General features: G+C 49.3%; 12 protein-coding genes across 12 annotated transcripts; 7 read left to right on the top strand and 5 right to left on the bottom strand.

The window, feature by feature from the left end:
* Positions 1 to 313: 313 nt before the first annotated feature.
* Positions 314 to 754, bottom strand: N7447_002945 (uncharacterized protein; the record flags this gene model as incomplete). Its single annotated transcript, XM_057227220.1, has 1 exon — positions 314 to 754. The coding sequence occupies one exon, from the start codon at positions 752 to 754 to the stop codon at positions 314 to 316; it is 441 nt and encodes a 146-aa protein (XP_057091236.1).
* A 464-nt stretch (positions 755 to 1,218) lies between these two features.
* N7447_002944 (alpha/beta hydrolase) lies at positions 1,219 to 1,995 on the bottom strand (the record flags this gene model as incomplete). The annotated part of the gene is made up of 1 exon (XM_057227219.1): positions 1,219 to 1,995. The coding sequence occupies one exon, from the start codon at positions 1,993 to 1,995 to the stop codon at positions 1,219 to 1,221; it is 777 nt and encodes a 258-aa protein (XP_057091235.1).
* Positions 1,996 to 3,867: 1,872 nt separating this feature from the next.
* N7447_002943 (DUF3759 domain-containing protein) lies at positions 3,868 to 4,407 on the top strand (the record flags this gene model as incomplete). Its single annotated transcript, XM_057227218.1, has 3 exons — positions 3,868 to 3,883; positions 4,031 to 4,165; positions 4,229 to 4,407. 3 exons carry the CDS (start codon positions 3,868 to 3,870, stop codon positions 4,405 to 4,407), a joined length of 330 nt encoding a protein of 109 aa, XP_057091234.1.
* Positions 4,408 to 5,384: 977 nt separating this feature from the next.
* N7447_002942 (SPX and EXS domain-containing protein) lies at positions 5,385 to 8,684 on the top strand (the record flags this gene model as incomplete). Its single annotated transcript, XM_057227217.1, has 6 exons — positions 5,385 to 5,398; positions 5,458 to 5,512; positions 5,571 to 7,106; positions 7,160 to 7,303; positions 7,351 to 7,524; positions 7,575 to 8,684. The coding sequence occupies 6 exons, from the start codon at positions 5,385 to 5,387 to the stop codon at positions 8,682 to 8,684; spliced, it is 3,033 nt and encodes a 1,010-aa protein (XP_057091233.1).
* A 2,544-nt stretch (positions 8,685 to 11,228) lies between these two features.
* Positions 11,229 to 12,898, top strand: N7447_002941 (uncharacterized protein; the record flags this gene model as incomplete). Its single annotated transcript, XM_057227216.1, has 5 exons — positions 11,229 to 11,360; positions 11,448 to 11,709; positions 11,763 to 11,954; positions 12,013 to 12,404; positions 12,476 to 12,898. The coding sequence occupies 5 exons, from the start codon at positions 11,229 to 11,231 to the stop codon at positions 12,896 to 12,898; spliced, it is 1,401 nt and encodes a 466-aa protein (XP_057091232.1).
* Positions 12,899 to 13,918: 1,020 nt separating this feature from the next.
* On the top strand, positions 13,919 to 14,880 carry N7447_002940 (Bax inhibitor-1 family protein; the record flags this gene model as incomplete). The annotated part of the gene is made up of 3 exons (XM_057227215.1): positions 13,919 to 14,071; positions 14,135 to 14,205; positions 14,283 to 14,880. The coding sequence occupies 3 exons, from the start codon at positions 13,919 to 13,921 to the stop codon at positions 14,878 to 14,880; spliced, it is 822 nt and encodes a 273-aa protein (XP_057091231.1).
* Positions 14,881 to 15,520: 640 nt separating this feature from the next.
* N7447_002939 (uncharacterized protein) lies at positions 15,521 to 17,245 on the bottom strand (the record flags this gene model as incomplete). The annotated part of the gene is made up of 5 exons (XM_057227214.1): positions 15,521 to 16,303; positions 16,354 to 16,582; positions 16,642 to 16,996; positions 17,058 to 17,137; positions 17,193 to 17,245. The coding sequence occupies 5 exons, from the start codon at positions 17,243 to 17,245 to the stop codon at positions 15,521 to 15,523; spliced, it is 1,500 nt and encodes a 499-aa protein (XP_057091230.1).
* A 366-nt stretch (positions 17,246 to 17,611) lies between these two features.
* On the bottom strand, positions 17,612 to 18,677 carry N7447_002938 (uncharacterized protein; the record flags this gene model as incomplete). Its single annotated transcript, XM_057227213.1, has 3 exons — positions 17,612 to 18,271; positions 18,332 to 18,573; positions 18,626 to 18,677. The coding sequence occupies 3 exons, from the start codon at positions 18,675 to 18,677 to the stop codon at positions 17,612 to 17,614; spliced, it is 954 nt and encodes a 317-aa protein (XP_057091229.1).
* A 1,064-nt stretch (positions 18,678 to 19,741) lies between these two features.
* On the top strand, positions 19,742 to 21,223 carry N7447_002937 (DUF1479 domain-containing protein; the record flags this gene model as incomplete). Its single annotated transcript, XM_057227212.1, has 2 exons — positions 19,742 to 20,002; positions 20,057 to 21,223. 2 exons carry the CDS (start codon positions 19,742 to 19,744, stop codon positions 21,221 to 21,223), a joined length of 1,428 nt encoding a protein of 475 aa, XP_057091228.1.
* Positions 21,224 to 21,725: 502 nt separating this feature from the next.
* Positions 21,726 to 22,078, top strand: N7447_002936 (uncharacterized protein; the record flags this gene model as incomplete). The annotated part of the gene is made up of 3 exons (XM_057227211.1): positions 21,726 to 21,825; positions 21,886 to 21,985; positions 22,048 to 22,078. The coding sequence occupies 3 exons, from the start codon at positions 21,726 to 21,728 to the stop codon at positions 22,076 to 22,078; spliced, it is 231 nt and encodes a 76-aa protein (XP_057091227.1).
* A 1,116-nt stretch (positions 22,079 to 23,194) lies between these two features.
* Positions 23,195 to 24,244, top strand: N7447_002935 (uncharacterized protein; the record flags this gene model as incomplete). The annotated part of the gene is made up of 1 exon (XM_057227210.1): positions 23,195 to 24,244. One exon carries the CDS (start codon positions 23,195 to 23,197, stop codon positions 24,242 to 24,244), a length of 1,050 nt encoding a protein of 349 aa, XP_057091226.1.
* Positions 24,245 to 24,753: 509 nt separating this feature from the next.
* Positions 24,754 to 25,008, bottom strand: N7447_002934 (uncharacterized protein; the record flags this gene model as incomplete). The annotated part of the gene is made up of 1 exon (XM_057227209.1): positions 24,754 to 25,008. The coding sequence occupies one exon, from the start codon at positions 25,006 to 25,008 to the stop codon at positions 24,754 to 24,756; it is 255 nt and encodes an 84-aa protein (XP_057091225.1).
* Between the last annotated feature and the right edge of the window lie 149 nt (positions 25,009 to 25,157).

Below are 25,157 nucleotides of genomic sequence, written 5' to 3'. Positions count from 1 at the left end.
CATACCAAAATTTGATGCGTGCTGTATCCTACCATTTCCCGCCTATTTATCAATAAATCCTACTCCGACTTCGGAGCTTAAGAACAAAGCATCTACCTTGGTACTTCCAAGATTACCCCTAGCCTGGATCTTCGAGAGGGAGATGGTCAAATCATATTATCTGGGTACACGTATACATAAGGATTTTGAATAGAATCCCACTAGATTCGCAAGACGATTTCGTACAAATATTATTACCTTCTCTTCATCAATATTCCAATCATTCTGTTCCTGTGCCCTCTAGGTCATCAAAACATAAGAAATAACGTATATATCAAAAGGCAGTCCACTTTGTTCCACAAGCTGCTGCAACTTCTCGCGCGGGTCTACCAATCATTCCCTTCCAAAACTCAGAAGTACCAGAAGGGACAAGCTCTTCAATCTCCAAAGACAACAAAGTATCAAAAGTCCAGTCCTGACATCGGCCAATCGAATCTCTTGGAGCTGGCTCCTTCTCGATAACTTTGATCGCGTCGTGTCGTTGTTGGGATGTGAGATCGGCAATCTTGCACATCCCTACAGCCGCCTTATCGATGATCTTCGTCGCGTACCGAGGCGAAAATCCGTACCACAGCCTGTCCGAATCGACGACCTCGACTTGGAGGAGATCGCCGAATTCCAGATTCCCGGGTTTGTTGATCATGAACCCCCAGTGGGATCGGTGTGTGGGGCTATCGCCGGGTCCGAAGACTTCTATGGAGAGGTTGTAGGCCATATTCTATACGGTCAGTCTGAGTTGGTTTTCATGCAATGTGCTGAGGTACCTTTTCAAGTAATTTCGGTATGTATGCAGAACTTCCGCAGATAATATCTTGCGAGATGTGGTCTCATAGCTTGGCTTGGGCAATGAGTATTAAGATCAGATGACTTGGATGTGATCGAAATTGACGAATGCGAGAACCCGACCAATTGTGCGGTGTCGATAGGCGCCATAGCCCCTCTTTGACTACTCGAATATGATACTACAAAGCATATCACATATCCTGTATAATGTTGACAGCTCTCACTAAAAACTGATACATTCACCACAATCGGAGCCATCGAGTTCTCGTTTTCCAGGTGGCAGCACACGCCAATTGCGTGCTCTACCTCCCCTACACCTCATATCGAATACTCAGATATCCAACCCAGAAAGTCCAAATCGTTAGCATTCAATTTTATACATGTAATGTTGTATGTTCAACTAATCTCCACACTCCCCTCAGGCACACCTTGCCTGCTCCTCAACCTGCGCGCAAAGAACTGCATAACAGGCATCATCTCCTCACGACTCGACGGCATCCCATCCCCCTTCCTAGCATACCGGCTCACCTCGACGAACTCAAACACTTGCTTCGTCCTACGCACCGCCTCGTCCGAAACAGCCACCGAATCCCTCCCAGCAACCAGCAACACCGGCGACCGATTCTTATCCCCGACCCTGGATCCAGATAACGGATACGGCGCTCCGATAGAAATAACCCCAGAGAGAGTACCGACCTCACCACTATCCGCATCACCATTACCCTTCAGCCCGAGCTCCCGCGCAGCAGCAAGCGCAGCCATCCCGCCCTGCCCGAAACCCAGCACCATAATCTCGCGCAACGCATACCCGCATTTCTGCACGAGCGCCCCGCGCACGACGTCCGATACGAGTTTCTTGGTGCTATGCGTCAGACCGGCGTCCATGTCTAGTGCGCCTGTCGCCGAGTCGAAAGAGACATCGTCGCCCCAGTGGAAGCCGCCCAGGTCGAAGGGGAGTGGGGTTATGCCTTGAACTGTGACGATGGTTGTTTCGGGGAGGCGGATGGCTTCGGCGAATTTTGTAAATGATGCGGCTGTGTCGCCGAGGCCGTGGAGGAGGAGGAGGATGTTTGGGGCTGGGGATGTGGATTGGGAGGCAGAGGGCGGGGCGGGTGTGACGGTGACGGTGAGGTCGGATGGGAAGTCGGATGGGGTGGGGTTCTTGGTAGGCATTTTGAGTGAGTTGGGTTGAAGTAAGCTGAGGTGAGTCGAGTTAACTAGAGCTTGCGGAGCTTGAGCTCGGAGAATCGCGAGTGTGGCTGAAATCCGCGATAAGTGTGGCTTAGACCCTATAGCTTGTGTGTTTCCAGCCTCGGAAGATTGTAGGGATACGGCGAGTACTCCGCACAATGTATGACGCTAAGGTATACTAAGTAATCGTGGCAAGCCCACCAACACCAGACCCCGTGTTGGTGGGCTTGCCACGATTACTCCGTATATTGCTTAAGGATATTCGGAGTACTCCGTAAACGTCTCACATTAATTAGGATCAGTTTCGGGTGGTGTATTGTGATTGTATTGTGGTTGCCTAGGGTTGATCGAGATATTGAGATGTTCAGTGATACCAATAACTCCATGTCATTATCTTCAAGTTGTGTTCTAATATGGAGTATAGGGTAGTGTAATTTCTGACACATGTGGCGTTGCATCCAAGGAACATTCCCAGTACACACTTGTAGTAAACACTATTTTTTTTTTCAATATTGTAGATTTCTACATATCCCGGACCCAGACATGTGCTGACGTGATGATTGTGTATTTGGACTCATCTCCAGGGCTGCAATGGATCAAAGAGCTGATGTTTTTTAGTCCAAGTGTGGCTTGATGTCCGACATTGTGTTCCAGTACGTAATCGGTTTGAGGTGAGCCCCGTGTATCAGACACAATCACAATTGAGTTCGGAATTATCAACACATCTCAAAATATATCCTCTACAAAGTTACTGCTCAATAGGCGAATGAACGCGATTATGACATTCCATGTTCACCGCCACCTTCTCGTGGCTAGTGTTGCCGAGACTCATAAGGCGACAACAAGCCTTGGGGAGAAGCTTGGCTCAGCTAAATCGGGCTCTTGGTGTCTTGGCTTTCGATAAATCAATTTCTAACTTTCTGACTGCGTAATGAGGACCGTACAATCGGCCTGCAATGGAGCTAGTATCGTCTGTGTCCTCTCCTTATTTGTCTATTTATTAGTGGGGTAGGGCTGAGACGACCCATTCGGGTCCATCTGATCGGCGCATGATTGGACATCGGGACAACTCGTAACGCCGAGAGGGTACAACATACTCTACGTTCAACCTGTTGGAAAGCACCTCGCGCAGAGCTGGATTTGTAGTATAGCATACATCGTACACAGTGTAACAAGGTGCTAGTTATGCGTTGTTGAGTTGGACGGTTGGATATTTATGTAGAATGTTCCCCAGGAACCCCTGGACCAAACATCAGTAGACCACCAAAAGGTCGTTCAGCTGGGACCCAGTAAAAGCTAAACAACTGCTAGCGGGGATCATGGTAGAAAGTCCTCCGTGTCCATAACGGGCCAATGAAGTCGTAGACTAGCGACGCAGTGGTGCCGATAATTTCACCGCAGCTCCCAATCAAGTTGCCTCCTCGTCGTCCGAGATATCCGAAAATTATCAGAATATACGGAGTAAGCGCCTGACTGCTTCACCAGCCACGGGCTAATACTCTTAAAGTCATGTCTAATTCCTGTGCTGGAGGGGGGGTATTGGCTCCATCCTCTGACATATCTACATGATAATGATACAACGTGCATGTGCTGTAGGACCGGCCAGCCACTATTCTCGCAGATTGGATGGTGGAGCCACTGGAGCTGAGACAGAGGGGGAGAAAGCTATTTCCAGATCTTAGTACGGAGTACAACGTGGACTACGTAGTCCTTCTGGAGTATTCCGTAGCCTCGCTCCTCTTGCATCGGTATAAGATCCCCTCGCCCCCTTCGCTACTACGTTACACACTTCGTTTCTTCCACACTATACAACCCTTCTCTCACTTTCCTCCTTTTTATCTATACATATTCACAATGGCTTGGGGCTGGAGTAAGTCCGATTTTCCTGCGGGGTAGAGACGCACCTGAACCCTTACTGCTTGCATGCACCAGGGCCCGATCCGACCTGCATAGCCGGCGATATCCCAACATCGCTCTATTGGCCAGGAAAGCGAAAACCATGCTGACGCCAAGCTAGATGAATCCGAGAAGGCACACCAGGAGGTGTACAACGGTGAACAGCATCACGAGGGCAAATTCTCTCACGAGTTCGCCGCCGGCGCCGCTTCTTTTGCTGCCATGAAGGCGTACGAGGACCACGAGCGCAAGGAGGGTATGTGAAACAACATATCATATTCCCAATTTGATATGTTCTAACTTGGATTTGAACAAACAGGCAAGCCAGTCAGCCATTCCTTCGCCAAGGAGCTCATCGCCGGAATCGTCGGCGGTGAGGTCGACAAGCTCGCCGAGACCAAGGGCATGGACTGGGTTGATCGCGAGAAGGCCCACCGCCACGCCAAGCAGAACGCCGAGCACATGTACGAGGAGCGTTACGAGCGTGGTAACTACTAAGTCACTCGTCACGGCGACGACAACGGATGAATAATGAAACCTGTTAAGGTTATGAACACCCTGTGATCGTATGTAGTAAGAGAGAGATGTGATGTATCGAACAATTTGATTATCTCAACCTCGTACCTGCAAAGAGCGGTGAAGTAAGGCATCGAATAGTATCCAAGATAGATATCGATATCGGCATCGTATGTATGTACGGAGTACCGAGTACGGAGTACGATGCACAAACTTGCATCGCATAGTTCCGACAAGACGTACGTAGCCCTCTATACGTACGTCTACCTACATCTAAGGCACTCAATATGAACCAGAAAATATGCGCCAGGCTTTAACAGGGATGCCGGGGCTTTTTTGGAGCCAGTAATCACCATGAGAACCCACCGACCGCATTCCGGTCGCATTCCAATGCTGTCGTAGCTTAGATAGTAGACCAGTCGTTGGGTCAATCGCCGATGAATTGCGTGGTCTTGGATGTTTGCTTTTTGTAATATATAGAAATTTATTGCAGGACCGCTGCAAGGCTGAATATTGGATCGGGCCTGGAGTATGGAAATGAGGATATCTCCAGTTCTTAGATTCCCCTAACTTTAGTAGGAATCTGGCCTTGTGGGGTCAGATCCTATCCCAGCCAATAAAAGTACAAGGATGACCGATAGTGGGTTTATGGCCTGACAATCCAGGCGTCAAAACCTGATGAGCTCATACACGTGCTAAAAGTATAGGGTCAGCTAAAGAGTTTTGCGGCGTTGCAGTCTCTCTGGGAGATTCTCGAGTCTTATATATCGTCGCGGAATTTCTATTTATTTTTCTTCGAGATTCTTCTTTCCGACACTGTTCGTCCTTCCCTATACCTCCTCAGGGCTTTGAGCTTTGATTTATTTTCGCTCAAGCTTTTCGACCCCTCGCACTTGTGTATCGAATCCGGCACTTCCAGGTCTAAAACCATATGAAATGACGGTGGTTCGTTGTTCAGGATGAAATTTGCCAAGTTTGTACCCCCGTGACGGTGGCAGTGTGCGACATTCCAGTGGCTGACTCAATCCGCAGAGAGCTAGAACAGGAACTCGTTCCTGAATGGCGGGCAAAGTATCTCGACTACAAGGTAGGCCGTGGTCACCACATTTATTGTGTTACAATTGCGCTTACCTGGATGTATCTAGACCGGCAAAAAAAAAGTCAAGGCTATCACTCGGGCCCTCCAGAAAGCACACCGCAGCCCTCATGTCTCGTCCAATCGATATCCTACTCCCACCCCGCAAAGTCGCGGCACATCGCACTCTGCTCTCACGCCCTCCAATACCGATAAACAGCTCGATGCGGCAGCAGATAATTTCCCATCGACACCACAGCGAAATGGCGCCAACTCGCCATCAATGCCTCGCTCCACGCCGGTGCCCAGAACCGAGCGACAACCGCTTCGCACGCCAGGATCGCGCTTCTCTGAAAATGTTGGTAGTTATGGAAGCATACTCGCAACACCTCCAGCACAACACTATCCCGCGAGTTCAGATGTAGCCTCCTTCGAACTTCCGGACCCGGCACTTGACCCAGACGAGGAGTATCTGCCACACGAGGATACTGGAGACAGACCCAGACACATACGGACACCTTCGCCGGTTATGGAGCGCCGTGGTATAGTGAACGTCTCACCCTCTCATCCGATTTCAGAACCCTTGCCGGCCCAGAGACCCCAATTAGACCAACGGGCGAGCTATCAAAGTCAGATGGGTGACGCCTTGACAAAGGTGACGTCGGGCAACCGGACATCACAACTTCTGCGGCGTGTATTTACAGCGGAGGGAGAGCCTGGCGGGAGACGACAACAGTTTGATTCTGGCGCTGGCGCCGAGTTTGATAAACGCCAAGACGAGTTTTTCGAGTTCTTGGATAGCGAGTTGAACAAGATCGATTCGTTCTATGTGATGAAAGAACAAGAGGCCACCGAGAAATTGCGGGTCCTTCGCCAGCAATTACATATTATGCGAGACCAGCGCATCCAAGAGGTCCTGGCTGCTAAGAGAGCCGTCAAAACTGATAACCCCCACACACAGCAACGGCCAAATGGATTCACAAAAATCAATAGTGCTCGACTCAAGGATACATTTGTGGGGAAGAATCGTTTCGGCAAGAACACGGAAGCACTGGCGCAGATGGCGACTCCTGGCATGCACCCCCAAGATCGCGACTTCATCGCCAACCGGAGAGACTTTATGCGGCGGCAAGATCCACAAAGTAACGAAGTCCCATATCGCTCCGCTAAGCGCAAGCTCAAGCATGCATTGCAGGAGTTCTACCGCGGAGTGGAACTTCTCAAGGGATACGCTTATTTGAATCGAACGGCTTTCCGGAAGATTAACAAGAAATATGACAAAGCGGTTAATGCCCGCCCGCCGCTTCGGTATATGTCTGAAAAGGTCAACAAAGCGTCCTTCGTGCAGAGTGAAGTGATAGAGAGCTTGATGGTGGCGGTCGAAGACTTATATTCCCGTTATTTTGAGCGCGGTAATCGCAAAACCGCTATCTCCAAACTCCGTCACACAATCAATAAATCTGATGATTACTCACCGAATACTTTCCGCTCCGGTCTCTTGCTGATGGGTGGAACTCTGTTTTCCGTCAAGGCCTTGGTTGATGCTTCGGTAACCCTTCGTTCGGGTGAGGACGCTGAAAAAATTCGGACCAGTTATCTCCTCCAGGTCGGTTTTTTGCTCTTTCATCTGTTGTGTAACCGCATTGACCAATTGAGCAGATATATGGTGGGTATTTCCTCATCGTCTTCCACGTCTTGCTCTTCTGCTTAGATTGTATGATCTGGACAAAGTCGAAGATCAATCACGCATTCGTTTTCGAATATGATACCAGACACACCCTGGAGTGGCGTCAGTTGCTGGAGGTATGTACTATTTCGCGAGCTTTGGTAATTCATTCTGACAAGTACAGATCCCTGCTTTCTTCTTGTTTTTGATGGGCCTGTTCATGTGGCTCAACTTCTCATGGTACAACAACATGTATATCTACTGGCCTGTCATCCTTATTGGCTTGACGATCGTAATTATCTTCTTGCCGGCTCGTGTCCTCTACCACAGGAGCCGCAAGTGGTTTGCTTTTTCGAATGTGAGTTGATATAGCATCAGATGTCGACCTAGCATATCTAACCGATCTAGTGGCGCCTTTTGCTTGCCGGAATCTACCCAGTCGAGTTTCGTGATTTCTTCCTCGGCGACATGTACTGTTCTCAGACATACGCCATGGGAAACATCGAGCTCTTCTTCTGTCTATATGCCTCGTACTGGGGCTACCCTCCCAAGTGCAACTCCTCCCACTCTCGGCTCTTGGGCTTCTTCCAATGCCTTCCCTCTGTCTGGCGAGCTTTCCAGTGTATTCGCCGATACCTAGACACGAAGAACGCATTCCCCCATCTCCTGAACTTGGGCAAGTACATATTTGGCGTCCTCTATTATGCCACTCTCAGCATGTACCGGATCAACCTCCACACGCGGTTCCAAGCCGCGTTCATCACCTTCGCCCTCCTCAACGCTGTCTACACCTCAGTATGGGACCTAATCATGGACTGGAGTCTGGGTAACCCATACGCGAAGAACCCAATGCTCCGCGAAGTCCTTGCCTTCCGTCGCGTATGGGTATACTACGCCGCAATGCTACTTGACGTGGTCGTCCGTTTCAACTGGATCTTCTACGCAATATTTATCTCAAACATCCAGCAGTCCGCCCTACTTAGCTTCATGGTCTCCTTTTCAGAAGTCTGCCGTCGCGGCGTCTGGTCCATCTTCCGCGTCGAAAACGAGCACTGCACAAACGTCCTCCTCTTCCGTGCTTCCCGTGATGTCCCTCTCCCCTACGACGTCCCCTCCCCGGCGGCTGCGCCCCTCGACGGCTCAGCGGAAGACTTCCCACTCGAAGACCAGCAGCACCAGCACGTCTCAACACCCTTCATGTCGCCCGGTGATGTCGAGCACGGCACCCCGTCCATGTCCAGCATGCGCGCTCGCCACCGCCGCCCCTCGCTTACTATTGGCCGGGTCGGCACGATCATGGCCTCAGCCCACGCCCAGGATTTCGAGCGAAGACGTCCACCAAATTTCCTATCCAGCGCGAGTGTGGGACGGGATATGGCGCACCGCGCAGACGACAGCACGGACGAAGACGACGAGGCGGATCTGAGCACGGATGAGGATTCGAAGTCGGTGGCTGAGGGTCAACGGTCGAGACCGGGCTCAGAGCGCAGGGACACAATGGGGAGGATTGTTGAGTAGGTTTCAATGGGTATTGTCAATTGCCAGTGCCAATGACGGGGGATATTATCTATCTGCATCGTCGGGGGCGTCGCTTTGTTTGTGGTGTGAAACTATAGATATCTTTAGTATCTTGCATATACGTCTTATCTTGCTATAAATATTAATATATTAATATTAGTTTCCAGCTTTCCTCACAATCAAACATGTTACAAAATACCCCCAACGGATACCTGGCCCGAGTCGTAGTTGTTTCGGAAGAGGATCCGCACTCCTTCCTCTTCCATGGCCGAGCCACCAGCCTCATACGATTACCGGGTGGGGTATCTGAGATAGGAGCAACCCCGGGAGATGTGAGCAGTAAGGTGCCTGGCTATTGAGGGGAAATTTCGTGAGGGGAAATTTCGTGAGGGGAACTGCGGTCGTATGTTTTGGCCGAAGGCTAGGACTGTTTTGTGGCCTCAGGCCACCAATTTGGTCTTGACAACCTGGCATCTTAGATCTCTCTCTCTCTCTCTCCCTTTTCTCTTATCTCTCCCCGTTCCACTACATACCGAATGAATGCAACAGTTTTTCGCTTCGTACGGAGTCGAGACCTTTGATTGTGCAACACTCCCCAAAAGTTCCCATCTGGGAAGTTGTCTCCGCGCTAGATCCAGCGCGGTGAACCTAAACCCAAATATCTCTCATTGGCCAGCGTCGGGTGTATCTAAATCCTGTGTGGCAAGTCTCTTGTCTTCATGGTGAACATTGAGACTGGGCTTGCGGTGTATGCCAGCGGGCCCGTGTATTATGGTGTACCCCTTGCTTGCAGCACCTCATGGTAGCAGTGCTACCAAAACGCTGCCTCAATGGGAGAGTAGAGTATCGAAGCGATGGCCGTGATTGGTATGCGATGAAAGCACGCCGATTTGACATCTTCTGGATATGTAAGGAGTGAGTTGCGGAAAATAATCACGCTGCGAAAATGGGAGAGTAAAGAGAAGCAAGATCAACCCAGCGGGGCTTGCTTTTGCCATTGGTCTAGTTTCCCAGCCCAGCAATATATTTTCGTAATAGATGACATCCTATCAATAATGCTAGGACCTACCTAGAGCGGTTAATCTCACTTTGCTGTCTTGGCGTAGGACACCCCTGTTAGGATACCCCTGTTAGAACACCCATGTTAGGGCTTTCCTGGCAGGATTGTTTCTAGAAGGCAGCTCCATGCATCGATCTTGCATGCTCTTACGGACTCTTCTAGAACATCTCCGAGAGGAAAATCGCGCATGAACCGACAAGGTTCGAGACTATCGTGAACGGCAAGAGATACAGGATGCGATTGACAGTACATAATACTAGAAGTGGATCATACCGGGCAAACTAGTCTTAGGGTCCTATCTACGTAAAAGGTACTGTTGCTCAACGTTTCAGCTTCGACTCCATATGCCGATTCAAGCAAAAGAATGCAACCCTGGAGTGGATAGGGCTCGTATTACAAATTTAGTCTACGGAGTCTCCGTACAGCGTAGCTTCAGATTTTAACAGGGCGCATGTAGGACAGTCGGTCTGATCCTGTTCATATATGTAGTACATTCTCGGCTCGCAGTTGGCAGATTCCTATTTCGGTGTTCCGGGCTGCGACGATCACTCGCGTACCCAAAGGGGCCAAACTACACATTTGTACACCCAGCCAATGCTTAAAGAAGTGATACATGAGATATAATAGGATTATGATATCTGTGCTCTGTACAAAGTACAATATACACGTGAGCGGTGACCGGCTGCGGCACCCGGTCTAAGCAAATGCCTCACGGGATAGGAACCGGTTGTCAGATGCTTAGCCACTGGAAAATGCCACCTAAGCCACCTAAGCCCCCTGTTTTTTTCTATTTTCCCTTTTTTTCCCCCCCCCCCTTAAACCCCTCAAATGGTACGGTGACGTCGATACTTCCAATTCAGCTTATCTGGATTTGATAATATTCTCTATCGGGAAATAGACTTTTGTATCAGATTGAGAGATAACATCTGATAACATTGATAAAGATCGTTGCTCACCTATATGTAAAAAAGATGCACTATTTTTTTCATCTCGATGTGACCGGGGAGTCCGGAAGCGTCCGGAGGCGTTTTTGTGGGCGTAATGTAGTTTAGTTAAGGTTGCACAATTTGAACTTCTCCGCGTCTCCCCATGGGGTAGTCATGGAATTATGGAGCAACATCCCATACATTTCTACTCCACATGGTCTCCACGTACTTGTCGTCATACAGCGGGCCGGTCATAGTGCAAGGATATTTATTATTTCCCAGTTTTTCGGCGGATCTGCGCTTGAGTTTTGAAACCGGGTTAGCGTATGATTCCATTGTAAGGTGAGCGAATATACGCAGTATCCACATTCGGGTCTTGTTAGACCACCCAGCATTTACTGCATTGACTCCAATTGTCTAACCCTTATCTGTTCTCTGGGCGCCCCATCCGTCAGGCAGCCGCTGGTCTGAGGAGGGAGTTATAAGTGGCGCGACATCCACATGCTCCAAGACCCAGTTTTTTTTTTTGTATCCGCCTTACATTCTCCAGTCTCCAATATGATGGATATGAAAAAAGAAAAAGACCTCGAGGGTCTCACTCCATCTGAGAACAGTGATCTCCACCATCCCGTTCAAAATCACGATGATGTGTTTGGAGAGATCACAGAATCCGGCCCCAACTATCGAAATGTATGTTTCTGCTCTTCTCTTCTCTTTTTTACTTTTTTGTTCTCCATAAAAAAGTCCAATTAACGATCCAAACTAACACCTTTTTAGGTAGGATGGGCAGGAACAGTGATCCTCATGATGAAGAGTCAGATTGGCCTTGGTGTCCTTTCTATCCCAGCTGCTTTTGATACGTTAGGCCTCATCCCAGGCATCATCTGCCTACTCATCGTTGCAATCATAACAACATGGTCCGACTATATGGTCGGTGTATTCAAGCTCAACCATCGTTCAGTCTATGGTATCGACGATGCAGGTTTCTTGATGTTTGGTGTGATCGGTCGTGAGGTTTTCGGCTTTGTATTCTGCCTCTGTAGGTCTATACAATTATAAAAATTGGAGATTCACTGCTAACTCACCCACTAGATTGGATTTTCGTCGCTGGCTCAGGAATGCTCGGTCTTTCGATCGCCCTCAACGCCGTCTCGAGCCATGCCACATGCACAGCCGTCTATGTTGCCGTTGCAGCCATCGGAGGAATTACCTTCGCCAGTATTCGCACTCTCGGAAAAATTAGTTGGCTCGCGTGGATTGGACTGGTTTGCATTCTGGTCGCAAGTAAGTTTTTCCCGACGTCACGGGATCTACCATAGCCCTAACCCAACTTGTACTATAGTCTTCATTGTCACCATCGCCGTCGGCGTTCAGGATCGCCCAGACTTGGCCCCACAAGGTGGAACCTGGGTATCTGATTACAAGATCGTTGCCAATCCCTCATTCAGTGAAGCCATCTCTGCCGTGGCCTCCATGGTCTTTGCCTACGCCGGTACACCCGCATTCTTCTCTATCGTATCGGAGATGCGCGACCCCAAATACTATACTCGCTCGTTGGTCATCTGCCAAGGCGGCGTGACTGCTGTCTACATTACCATCGGTGTTGTGGTCTACTACTTCTGTGGTTCTTATGTTGCCTCGCCTGCTCTTGGCTCCGCTGGTCCCACTGTGAAGAAGATCAGCTATGGCTTTGCTATTCCAGGTCTTTTGGTCACCGTGATGTTGTTCGTTCATGTAAGCGCTTCTTCTCTTAAATTCCTCAGATCTTTTTTATCTATATCGATTATGAACTGACACAGCCACAGCTACCCGCCAAGTTCATCTTCGTCCGCGCCCTCAGAGGCTCCAAGCATCTCACCTCCAACAGCATGGTGCACTGGGGATCCTGGATTGGCTGCACCACAGGTGTCGGTCTGATTTCCTACATCATCGCAAGCGCCATTCCCGTCTTCGACAGTCTCGTCTCGCTTATCGGTGCTTTGCTTGGCACATTCATGTGTTTCCAGCCCATGGGCTGCATGTGGCTGTACGATAACTGGAGCAAGGGCAAGGTCCACCGATCACCGAGATGGATGGCCATGGTTTGCTGGAGTGTCTTCGTTGTCGTTATTGGTACTTTCATGATGATCGCTGGTACATATGGATCTGTTGTCAGCATTATGGACAGCTACGCGGCGAACGGTGGTTCGGCTGCTTGGTCCTGTGCGGATAACTCAAATTCTTCATAGATCGGTTGGGTCTAGAGTTCAGTGGCAGTCTTATCTGCTGCTATGTTTGAAACGGGTGCATTAGAAATACTTATGTATATTTAAAGTGTGTTAGAAATATCATATAATTCAATATTAATCTTGCTCAATTTTAAGACCTATGCTCTGGACCTTCGCTTTGTATAGTTTGGACGTTTAGTTCTCGTCACAGGTTATACATGGGAATATTCTGCATCAAAAGTCTAAAATCTGTAACCTGGTCAAAAGCGCCTTCGCCAAGCTACGCAAAATACCCTCACAACGATATCTCGGAGCTCTAGGCCGCCAACCATATCGAATTAGTGACAGAGGACCAAGAACCCGGGCTTTCTGGCCCATTCAGAAACCAACCAGCGATGAATATCTCAATCCTCAAAATACTCTCTTCCTTCACGAGAACGATTCATACGGGAGATTATGGATCGTACCTTGTCGGCCACCAAACGGTGTTCGCCCATGAACAACTGAGATCGAAGCATCTCATCATCATGGTGGCGCTTTCGAGTGCTTTTCTAGTTGATATTTCTGACGAAGCTATCTGCACTGATTTCCTTCTTATCTCGCCAGCTTTTGTGGTTGTTTTCTTACAATTATCTCAATCCGAAAATATATCATCCATCCTCGTTATATATTCACAAGAATAGTCGGCGATTTATGTGGCCTTTTCATGCATTTTTTGCTAGTTTTTGCTCTAATCCCTTTGATAGTCGCCTCTAATGTTCTTTTCAGATGTAGTTTTTCAAAATACTTTCTCCTCACTTTTATAGCTAGAAATATGAGAACGTACAGCTAATTTTTCCATGTGTAACTGGGGACTCACGAGGTCCATCGGCCCCACAAAAGTGTATACATAAGCAGCAGCTGGCCCCATATTTGGCTTATCACACGTGACCCGTCACATCACTCGGGGCTCCACCTCCAGACTTCCTCATCTCTTTTTGTCGATTCATTCCAACGATCAACACCAGTGCAGAGAGACTAGAAGTATCTCAACCTACCGCCATGGCTGCAAATACCAGATATGAGCCCGCTCCTCAGCGGGACTCCTTAGACGACCCGTCCTACTCTCAGGCGCCTCCCTCCTATCAGGCTACCGCGCAGCCAGCAGAACCAGCGCCTCGCAGCGAGAACGACAATCTGCCAGATGATTTCAAGGTATGTATTACGTCATTTGGAGGATTTGCGCCGGGCTAGAAAGATGAAAACTGACAAACATAGTTCGGAGGCACCGTTGCCGAAGGCACGATTGACATCCGAATGCAATTCGTTCGGAAAGTATACTCCATTCTGTAAGTCCAACACGATTCACAAACGCAGACGCAAGCGCATCGATTCTACAGCCCCCCTACTAACACATCCCATCCAGAACGGCCCAACTCCTCCTCACAACGATCCTCAGCTCGATCTCCTTCTTCAACGATTCCTACCGCATCTGGATCCAGTCTAACTTCTGGTTGATGATAATCTCCGTCTTCGGCGCTCTGGGCTTCATGCTAGCAACATTCTGGAAGCGCAAGTCATACCCGGCAAACCTCCTCTTCCTATCAGGTTTCACCATCCTCGAAGCATACTCAATCAGTGTGGCTACATCTTTTTATGACGCGAGAGTAGTTGTACAAGCGCTCGCACTGACGCTTGGAATCTTCGTCGCCTTGACACTCTTCGCATGCCAGACCAAGTACGATTTCACCGATTGGATGCCATACCTGTTCGGTGCATTGTGGTTCATGATTCTGTTCGGGTTCGTGGCTATGTTCATCCCGTTCAACAGCACCATCGAGATCGTATATGGTGTACTTGGTGCGCTCATCTTCTCGGGTTATATTCTCGTCGATACGCAGCTGGTTATGCGACACTATCATGTTGAGGAGGAGATCGCTGCTTCGATCTCGCTTTATCTCGATGTGCTTAACTTGTTCATGTCTATTCTGCGGATTCTGAACGGTGCTAACAACAATAATTAACTGCGCGTTGAACTGGCCGAGAGCTGAGAAGAGATACGTACAATCTTCCTTGAATGGCCTGCTTTTAGTAGGTTATGGATCAGAGGGCAATTGCCGAACAAACAATCTTGGGTTTTGGTGTTTCTCGGAACTGGTTTCGGATGAGGGTTTTTCTGATTTACATCTGGACTTGCTTGAATCGCTTTCTACTGTGCACTTTTCTTCATTCATATCTTGAACTTCTACAAGTCTATTCATTATACGTTTACCTTGAATCCTATCTCTCTTCTTTCCTTACCCAAACAAAACAACTGGTCATGGTAAACCCGCATAAATTAGCATCCAGCCGATATGAAGATTAAGCAACTGAGTCAAATAGATACAATTCTCCAAACGCCCAGCATGAACAACCCGAATCAAATGAAATTTAAACTTTGCGAAGAGCAATATCCAATAGGATAAACACACAGCAGCGAACATCTAAAGTAACGCGTCAAGGGGAAAGAATATGCGAAGGGAAATGAGCCTGATGAACAGGCAAGAAAATCAAAGGAACAAGGTTCCTTGGACGGTATATGGCAGGCCCAAACATCATGGAAAGATCAGGTCCAAGCCGACAAGAGGGGGAAAGATAACTTTCATGCAGAGATAAAGGAGCCTATTAATGCGAGACTTTGAAAAAGGTGTTCGTAATCAGACACACAACCATAACAAGGAAGCCGTAGAGAGCTAACGCCAGGCTGAGTCGGCGAAGCAGTAGCTTGCGCCAGCGGCTGCCACGGGGCAAAAGGCCACTCTCGGTCAACGACCGAGCGAGGGAACCCTCGTCGTCGTCACATTCGTCATCATCGAAAAGATCATCCTCCGCCTCATCGTCCTCTTTCATTAAGACCTGGTGGGTAGGTGAGTCGGGCGAGGAGATTTTGTAGTAGAACAAGCCCGGGAGAATGAAGCTGATGCTTGTGCTGCCAGTGCTCCCGACGTATGCCAACACGGATTCGAGGGAAGACACGGTCATAGCAACTAGGTAGCTCAGGATCAAGATGGTGGTTGTGATAATGGAGAAGCGAAGATCGCTCATTGGCTCCGGGGTACGGTTTCCGCGTGGGCCAAGCAGTGGGTGCCGGTTTGGAGAACTCTCTGTGCCATGGACTTGTTGTCTGGGGCGCCATCTTAGGACAGCATCGACTGAGGCTCGGCATGGGTGGCATTGAAGTGGATAAGAGAAGACTACTAGCATGACGATTGCAGCGCGGCCGATCGTTGCATACACGCCGGGTGGGTACATGCCGATGATATTGCCGCCTACACTGTTGCCGAAGGATAAGTATCCGGTGATGGCAACGAGGATGTATGTTGCAGCTGCGCTACCGGCGCTCGCGAAAACAACGGCAGTCGTGCGGAAGTGGCTGTTATTGCCGATTTCGTTGAGGATGGAGAACATCTGGAATGCTTGTTAGAAAAGAATCCAAGGGTCGTAACTTGAAAACGTACGTTTTGATGGCAAGTAAATGCAAAGACAATAACTGGCAGACTGCTGAGAGTCGGAACCGCGCCGGCCCAATGGCCCACGCGAATCGGGCCCCGATCTTCCATTGTGTCTCCCTGGACAAATTTATACACAACCAGGACAACCAAATAGGCCATGGACATCAAGGCCGCAATACTGGTATACTTCAAAGAATCCAACCGGCGCAAGTAGGAAATAGGAATCACGATCAACCTAAACTCAAACGGTCAGCACTTCGCTCTCGATTCGCCACATTTCACAAAGCGACTCACATAAAAGCCGTAACCCAAAAATGGCGGTCCACCAGGAAGTCATATCCTGGCTCGCTGCCAACAAAGCCTTGTACTACCCCCGGCATGAGATCTCCAATGATGATGAGATAGCTCACGCCGACTCCGAAACACTTGATCGCAATCGCAGCGTCAAAGACGACGGCCGCGTTGGGGTATGTCAACTGTGATAGCGCAAAGAATGAGGCGCTTCCACGATCTAGGTATTGCGCGCATAGTGATTGCAGGTAGAGGCCGAATCCTGCGGTGACTGCAGACCACAGAACCACGCCGACGCCGAGGACAATTCCCATGCGGGAGATGGCTAGGGGCATCGCAAGCACACCGGCACCGATGACTAGAGTGAGAAATTGTATCAGAATCCGAAACACCCTCCTTGTGTATTTCCTTGCACTTACTGGTATTGACCAGGTTGATCACACTGCTGGCCCAACTGGCCTCACCCACGACATCTCCTGGTCTTCCACGGCCTCCACGCCTGATGGAATCTTAATTAGCTACAGCCATCATCCAGACTTTGTGTTCTAGCTTACCTCCGCAATGCATTCTGGGATCCAGATGGACCAACGAGAGCGGCCTCCTCCATTTTAATATCTGTTATCTGTTTGCGGAAATGCGGTTATCGGTCGTAGATAGGCGCGCAACACATAATTAACGGCCGCTACCAGCGGGGCCGAGATCAAACCAAAAGAGAGAGATAGAGAGAGAGGGTAATTTAGTTTAAACACTGGAAAACGGAAAAAGGGAGGAATATGGAGGAAAAGTATCGTGGCCAGTTGAAAGCCTTATCGGGATGACACATGACCGGCTCTTCTTCGGGACCCTGTTACATAAAAAAACACTTGGCCCAGCCCAGGAAGCATCTGGGCACCCCTACATATTACCTAACTACATCCTTGAAGCGCCAACTATTTGAAACATTGGGATTCCTAAATCCATAAAATGATACTAATTATGTCTTCGACAATCCCCAGCCTTTCTGCGACATGAGTTGATAACTCTCTTCTTCGACCGTGTGATGATCCGACGCCGTGTTTCCAGGCCGATTACCAGGGCCAGGATCATTGAACTGCTCGACAGCTCGCACCGTCTTTGAAACTTCCAGAACTGTACCTCCCTCCACCTTAAACTGCGGCCCACGACCCGAGCGATCCCCGATAATCTCGCCCACTTGTTCCTGCTGCACAAGCGCCAACATCACCTCCGCCACTTCTTCAGGTGTCACCCACGAATCAGTACTATCATCAACCATTTTCATCTTCTCCGGATGATCAGTCCACAGCGGGGTCTTGATCACACCGGGAGCCACGGCCGTGACTCGGATGCCAAGCTGCTTGTCGAGGTTAGCGAGCGACCGGACAAAACCGTTGACGGCGGCTTTCGTGGCGCAGTAAATCGGAGCTGCGAGATTCGAATTCTGGGCTGCAATGCTGGAGATATGGACGATATGCTTCGGGCGGCCGCTGGTACGATTGTTTAGGAAATGAGCAATCGCCAGCTGCGTCGTGCGGATCGGATGGGTGATGTTGATATCGATCAAAGCGTATCGGCCGCCAGAGGCTGAGTCCTTGCTTTCAGCTGAGTGAGGCGGGCGCCAGAAGTTGCTCCAGTTCTAGATTTATTGCAGCTGTAGTTACACTTGTAGTTTTGTTGGGGTTGTGCTTTGTCTTACCGGCTCGTAGACTCCCGCGCCCGGGCAAACAATATCAATCTCGCCGAACTCTTTCTCCGCAACCTCGAACATCCGCTCGAGCTGCACCCAGTCAATCACATTAGTCTGTTGGAAGACCACTCGTGCGGGTCCGGTCTTGTGCTTATCGGCCAGCACTTGCGCCTCGGGACGCAAGGCTAGGTCTGCGATTAGGACATTGCAGCCGTTTTCCACTAGCAATTTGGCGAAACTGAGGTTGATACCTGACTACAATGTAAGCTGGCTGTTTCATACTGCAGTATACAGGAGACATACCGGAGCCGGCCCCAGTTATAATGGCAGATCTTCCTTTGACCGAGAGAGACATGTTTAGAGTATTAACGATTAATGGGTTACAGATTCCACTATGAGGGGGATTCTGCGCTCTTTTATGCAGCCTATGGGCCCTGTGGAACATGCTCGGGGTCCTTTGCAGCGCATTCCGTATCCATTTTGAAATCTCGCGGGGTAGAAGAGCATTTACCCGTTGGGGCGAGAGGAAGGTGGACCGAGGCCGGCGTAATGGCCGAGATTCCTATACAACGAGGTCCAATAGCAGTCTATTTCCTCGTTTCCCTTGGGTATCAGGTCATCTAACAGGATTCCCCTCTTGTTGGCATTGGCTTACTCTATTACAACTCTGGGAGGGGTTTGATGGTACCTGTATGAATTGTTCGATGGAAAAGCGCTACATGCTGCAGTTCCGGATTAGCAAGGGGCCATGGGCCATGGGGCATTAGGGTAGGGCTCGGCACTCTTGCCTTTAGTTTTTGAAGTGAAAAACCGGGGAAAACCAGGTGGATTGCCCTATATAATTATTTGAGTGGGTACGAAGTATACCTGTCAAGCATAGGAACGCTCTACGAGACATTTAGACCTTTGGTAGCTCTACCCTGTCCTAGCCGTCAAACAGTAGCACTTACGGTACTCGGTTAATCATCTCCTTCGAGGAACTCAGTGCAACTTCACACCAAGTCTCGCAGTTGGTGTCGTGGTATGGCATGTGGTGTTTTAATTTGTATAGTAGTTAGGCTTCGTCACAATGTAGATCTTCTATCCCGAAAGCCTTGAAAAATGCCGGCTTGTCGTGTTCCCGAATGATGTTCTCAAACGGCCAGACTTTCGAGAAAACTCACTCGAGACTATTGCTATCTTTAGCCTCATAAATGATGGATTCTTTGTGGGCTGGTCATGGCCAGCAGCAACTGGGCGGGTAAATATCCTAACAAGGTAATTTCTTGGCACACCGTTCTTTCCGACAGCGGCACGACTACCGTTTAAGGGAGATTTCCGCTTCGACTAATGTAAGGTGTGTTCCCCACGAAACACATATAAAGCACTGGTGAAGATCCCCGCAATGTTAAAATATACACTTGTGAATTCGTTTCAACCATGTCATTGTCAAAGTTTATCTCAAAATCCGCTGTCCGAGCGGCTTCTACATCGGCCCAGACGACCAAGGCCGCTGGTGATATCTCATCGGTCTTCCCCAGTTTAAGGCCCGACTACAAGCCGGAACCTCTCCCCACACGGTTTCAGGAGCTGAAGGCAAAGGTCTTCGAGAAGAACAAAGATGCTATCACAAAGAGTTGGGGGCGGTTGCTTCCTAGCTTGGATGAAGAAGTGCAAAAGATCAAGGCAAAGGGCAGCGACGTATGTGCACATTAACCCGTATTACCGAGCAAAAGCCTAACTTATACATACTAGATCATTCCCTCAATTGAGTACTCTGACGTGATCTCTGGAAAGGTGTCTGAAACCGCATTAAAAGAGATCCGCTACCGAGGCAGCGTGGTCGTCCGCAATGTGATCCCTCGGGACCAAGCTCTAGAGTATAAGCAGCGGATCCGCGACTACGTGGCCGCCAACAAGGAGCGAGTCAAGGCCTTCCCGGCTGACTCCCCAGCTGTTTACGAGCTGTACTGGACTCCATCGCAGGCCGAAGCTCGCGGCCACGAGAGCCTACTCAACACCCAGCGCTTCATCCAGCAACTGTGGCATTCTTCCGACCCCAACAGCAAGATCTCAACAACCAACCCGCTCACCTACGCAGACCGTCTGCGCATCCGCGACCCCGGCGACTCAAAATTCACCCTCGGACCGCACATCGACGGCGGTTCTCTCGAGCGCTGGGAAGACCCCGAGTACTCCCGAGTCTACACCAAGATCCTGGAAGGAAAGTGGGAGCAGTACGACGCATGGGATGCGCGACACCGTCTGAACGCCAACATGGACTTATACAACGGTGCCGGTGCATGTTCCATGCTGCGCTTCTTCCAGGCTTGGCTATCTATGTCGGACACCAAGCCCGGTGAAGGCTCATTGCACGTCTGTCCCATGATAAACCACAGCACAGCGTACACCATCCTGCGTCCTTTCTTCGACATCGAGAGCTCAAAACCGGCCCTGGATGCTACATTCCCCGGCTCCGTACCTGGAGCTTGCCAGGAGTATAACCCGGTCACGCACCCGCATCTCGATCTCGAGTCGACTATGGTTTCCGTACCGCAGGTTGCGCCTGGTGACTTTGTCGCCTGGCACTGCGATTCTCTTCACTCCGTGGACAAGGAGCACCGTGGCACCCAGGACTCCAGTGTTATGTATATTCCTGCTACCCCGCTGTGTGACATGAATGTGAAATACCTTCTTAAGCAGCGCCAGGCTGCGCAGACCTATTCGCCTCCGTGGGATTTCCCTGGTGCCGGTGGACCCGGTGAGGCGGGTTTCAAGGTTGCTATGGATTGGTCGACGCTGAGCCCTGAGGGCCAACGTGCGATGGGTCTAGGCAACACTCCTTGGGAGATCACCGATGCCATGAGTGAGGGCGAGAAGGAAGCTGTCCGGTCTGCCAATAAGGCTTGTTTCGGTGTTTAAGATTTGTTTGGATTGGATAGCATTTTTCTGGAGTTTTTGTTTTTGAAAGTTGCTTTCAAAACTGTGTATAACAATTTGTATTTGAAAATAAATGTCGATTATTACATTTTCACATGAAATTATTGAAAATCACACCATGTGGTCACTTATCCCCCAGTCTAGAGACCCTGCGGGAAAAAATACAGCATAATTTACCACCAGACCACATAAAAACCAAGATAACTATATAGGGCCTAGAGGCGCCGTATCAGACATTTGACAGATCCCAACAAACCGCAATTCATTAGTGCCACAGTAGTGCAGCAAAACGCCACAGTATCAATAGTGCCACAGCGAACAGCCACAACGAGCCCCACACCAAACTACCCAAGGCAGCCTTGGCAAAAGAGGGGCAGCTTTTGCCTAGTTAGACGGATTCCCTGACACAACTCTTTTTCTTTTTCTTTTCATCTCTCTACTCATATCTTTGAATTCGTAAATAATTCAGACACTTACTATCACAATGGATTTCATTAAGCAGGCAGTTTCCAGCGCTGGCGGCAAGCACGAGGACAAGCCTGCCGAGAACAGCACCCAGCAGAACCAGGACTACGTTGACAAGGGTGAGTGGTTTATTTTGCTTTGCGCAGTATGAATTTTCGACTGACAAGTCTTTACCTCAGCCTTCGCTGCCGGTGTCAAGAAGTCTGGCTTCAACCTCGACAGCAACATGCAGGAGAAGATCACCGACGGTGCCCGCGAGGCCTACGAGAAGGCCACTGGGTACGTGACACTTTAGATTCCTTGGGCTTGGATATCTGCTAATATTTGATTCTGCGATACAGCAAGCAAGTCAGCGAGAAGATCTCCAACTAAACCAATCACTGGAGTAATAATCATATTTGGGGGAAGGAGTGAATGAATACCCAGAATCTGCGCAGATATGATAGACATGTCAACCTAATCAAACTTGTCTCTACCTCACTTGAAGAGTTTTGCGTAATCTAATTACTTCAGCTGAATCCATCGAATCATGTCGAGGACAGCAAGATTCATGCACAGGGCCATGGTCAACCCGAGGATATCCAATGTACCCAAAGAGGGGTAGGTTTCTGCGCTCGCACAAACTCCTTGACTAAGAAGGGATCTTCAATTGTACCATGGACTGTCCAAAGCAAACCAGAGATACGGGCGGATCTCGGAGATAAATGCATCACGTTACCATAGAAATCAATAGCGCGATCTCAGTAGATCTTGCCTAAGTGGGCCCGGAAAAGACAGATCCGCAGTTATGATTGGTTCATCTCAGTATGATTGACTCCCCCAAAAAAAGGGAAAAGAAATAAGGGCGCTTACATATGTAGGTACGTTTGTTTACGGATTAGATACATCTCACCTATTCTCTCATATTAAAGAGAGTCTAGACGGTGGCTGCATGATGATAAACAGCAACATAGCCACATATGATGGGAAAGGAATCTATCCTTTCACAGGGCGGCTAAGTCCGGATCCCAATAAGGAACCAAATTCGACCGGCAAATCACAGGCCCGCATGGCTTTCTCCATGGCGCGATCTTCTGTTCGTGGATTGGATGATGCCACAATAGCAACTATGGGTCAAATATGGGGTCAATTCCAATTTGGGCCACGCCAGCTGAAAAGTGGCCCCCAAGGTTTGCGCAATCAATACCAAATAAGCAAAAACTAGTAAGCTCTGGAGATGAGATGCTAGCTTCTCCGTGCCACGATTATTGGCCCCTGTTGGCCTTCCTCGCCTCGCTTGTCCGCATGTTGTCATTGAGGGGGTAAAGAGAGGGGCGATTCTCTTCTATTCCATTCGACCCCGTTCCTGGTGGGGGATAAATAAAGCGCTCACCTTCTGTTGGGATAAACATAGTACCCCTTAAATAACCAGTCTATCCTCTTCTTTCCAGGATCTATTCATCTTCTCATTTCAAACATAAACCAATTCCATTAAAACAATCAATTAAAATGTCTTACCGCAACGAGTCCGACAGCTACGGCAGTGGCAACCAGAGCTCCGGCTACGGTGGCAACGAGTCTAGCTACGGCAACAAGTCCAGCTCCGGCCGTGACGAGGACAGCTATGGCAGCAAGAACACTAGCTCCGGCTACGGTGACAACGACTCCTCCAGCTACGGCAACAAGTCTAGCTCCAACCGTGATGAGGATAGCTACGGCAGCAGCAACAAGAACTCCTCCAGCTACGGCGATAACAACTCTTCCAGCTACGGCAACAAGTCTAGCTCCAACCGTGATGACGACAGCTACGGCAGCAGCAACAAGAACTCCTCTAGCTACGGCAACAAGTCCAGCTCCAGCTATGGCAACAATGATAACGACAACTCCTCTTCCAGCTACGGCAACAAGTCTAGCTCCAACCGTGATGAGGATAGCTACGGCAGCAGCAATAAGAACTCCTCCAGCTACGGTGATAACAACTCCAGCTACGGCAACAAGTCTAGCTCCAACCGGGATGAGGATAGCTACGGTAGCAGCAACAAGAACTCCTCCAGCTACGGCAACAAGTCTAGCTCCGACCGTGATGAGGACAGCTACGGCAGCAGCAACAAGAACTCCTCCAGCTACGGCAACAAGTCCAGCTCCAGCTATGGCAACAATGACAACGACAACAAGTCTTCCAGCTACGGCAGCAGCAACAAGAACTCCTCCAGCTACGGCGACAACAACTCTTCCAGCTACGGCAACAAGTCTAGCTCCGGCCGTGACGAGGACAGCTATGGCAGCAGCAACAAGAACTCCTCCAGCTACGGCGATAACAACTCCAGCTACGGCAACAAGTCTAGCTCCAACCGGGATGAGGATAGCTACGGTAGCAGCAACAAGAACTCCTCCAGCTACGGTGATAACAACTCCTCCAGCTACGGCAACAAGTCTAGCTCCAACCGTGATGAGGATAGCTACGGTAGCAGCAACAAGAACTCTAGCTACGGTGGTAACAATGACTCCTCCAGCGATAGTTTTGGCAGCAAGCTCCTGAACAAGGCCGAAGGTTCGTGATTCTTCTTTTTTCCCTAGAAGGATTTAAGGACTATATGCTGACCTACGTATCATTTTAGGCTACCTTAACAACAACCGTGATGATTAAGCTCGTTCTTCACTGGTAGATAAGGCAATCGGTAGAAATGAACCATTTCGCTGGGATATGTCGTTCAGAAACTAGTATATACTGAGACACAATATATGATTTATCTATTACGATTTTGTGGATTTAGAAAGGACTACTGGCTACTTATTTAGAGAAGTAGCTTACGAAGGTAATATATATAGTATCATAGCTTATATGACCTACGGACCCCAGATCTAGGTGGAGAACGTCCATCGGGATCTTTCTGAAATCTCAAGGAATGCTTCCAGACCGCTCGATTTGCTTCCGTGGTGATTTTACACATGTAGCATACGTGACAAGGGAAGAAGTACCCAGGAGGAGGACCAGCCCCAAAAGATAAGAAACGCTCACTAATTCTATTCTCATCTTATCCTAAGATCTGGGCGTGACTTCCATACTATCACCCCGCAAGACACAGTTTGATCGCCAAAGCCTCGATACTAGCGAGAGGCGCATTATTTGACGACGGCCAGTTCACATGGATATATGTCTCGGGGTGGTCTGCCACCCCGTTCGTAAGGGTACTGTTTCGCCCGGTGCGAATTCGCTCTGTGATTCCCCAGGCAATATTTTCCACGATGCGGGATAAATCGCCGGCAATCAGGACGTTAGTCACTACGACCCCTTCCCCAAAGGGGGGCCATGGTTTGAGCATTGAAAGCGTCAGCTAAAAGGTCCGCAATCTTTGCGTGATCTTGACATGAAGTCCAAACATGACCTCCGGTGGGAACTGGCCGACTGATGGCCGTTCATGGAATTAAGCGAGCCAACGCCTTCCAGTGGCAAGGGTATTTTGTCCTCAAT

Source organism: Penicillium robsamsonii, assembly GCF_028829455.1.
Source record: "Penicillium robsamsonii strain IBT 29466 chromosome Unknown utg000001l_segment0_segment0, whole genome shotgun sequence".
Classification (NCBI taxonomy): domain Eukaryota; kingdom Fungi; phylum Ascomycota; class Eurotiomycetes; order Eurotiales; family Aspergillaceae; genus Penicillium; species Penicillium robsamsonii.
This window is presented reverse-complemented; position numbering and strand designations above follow the sequence as displayed.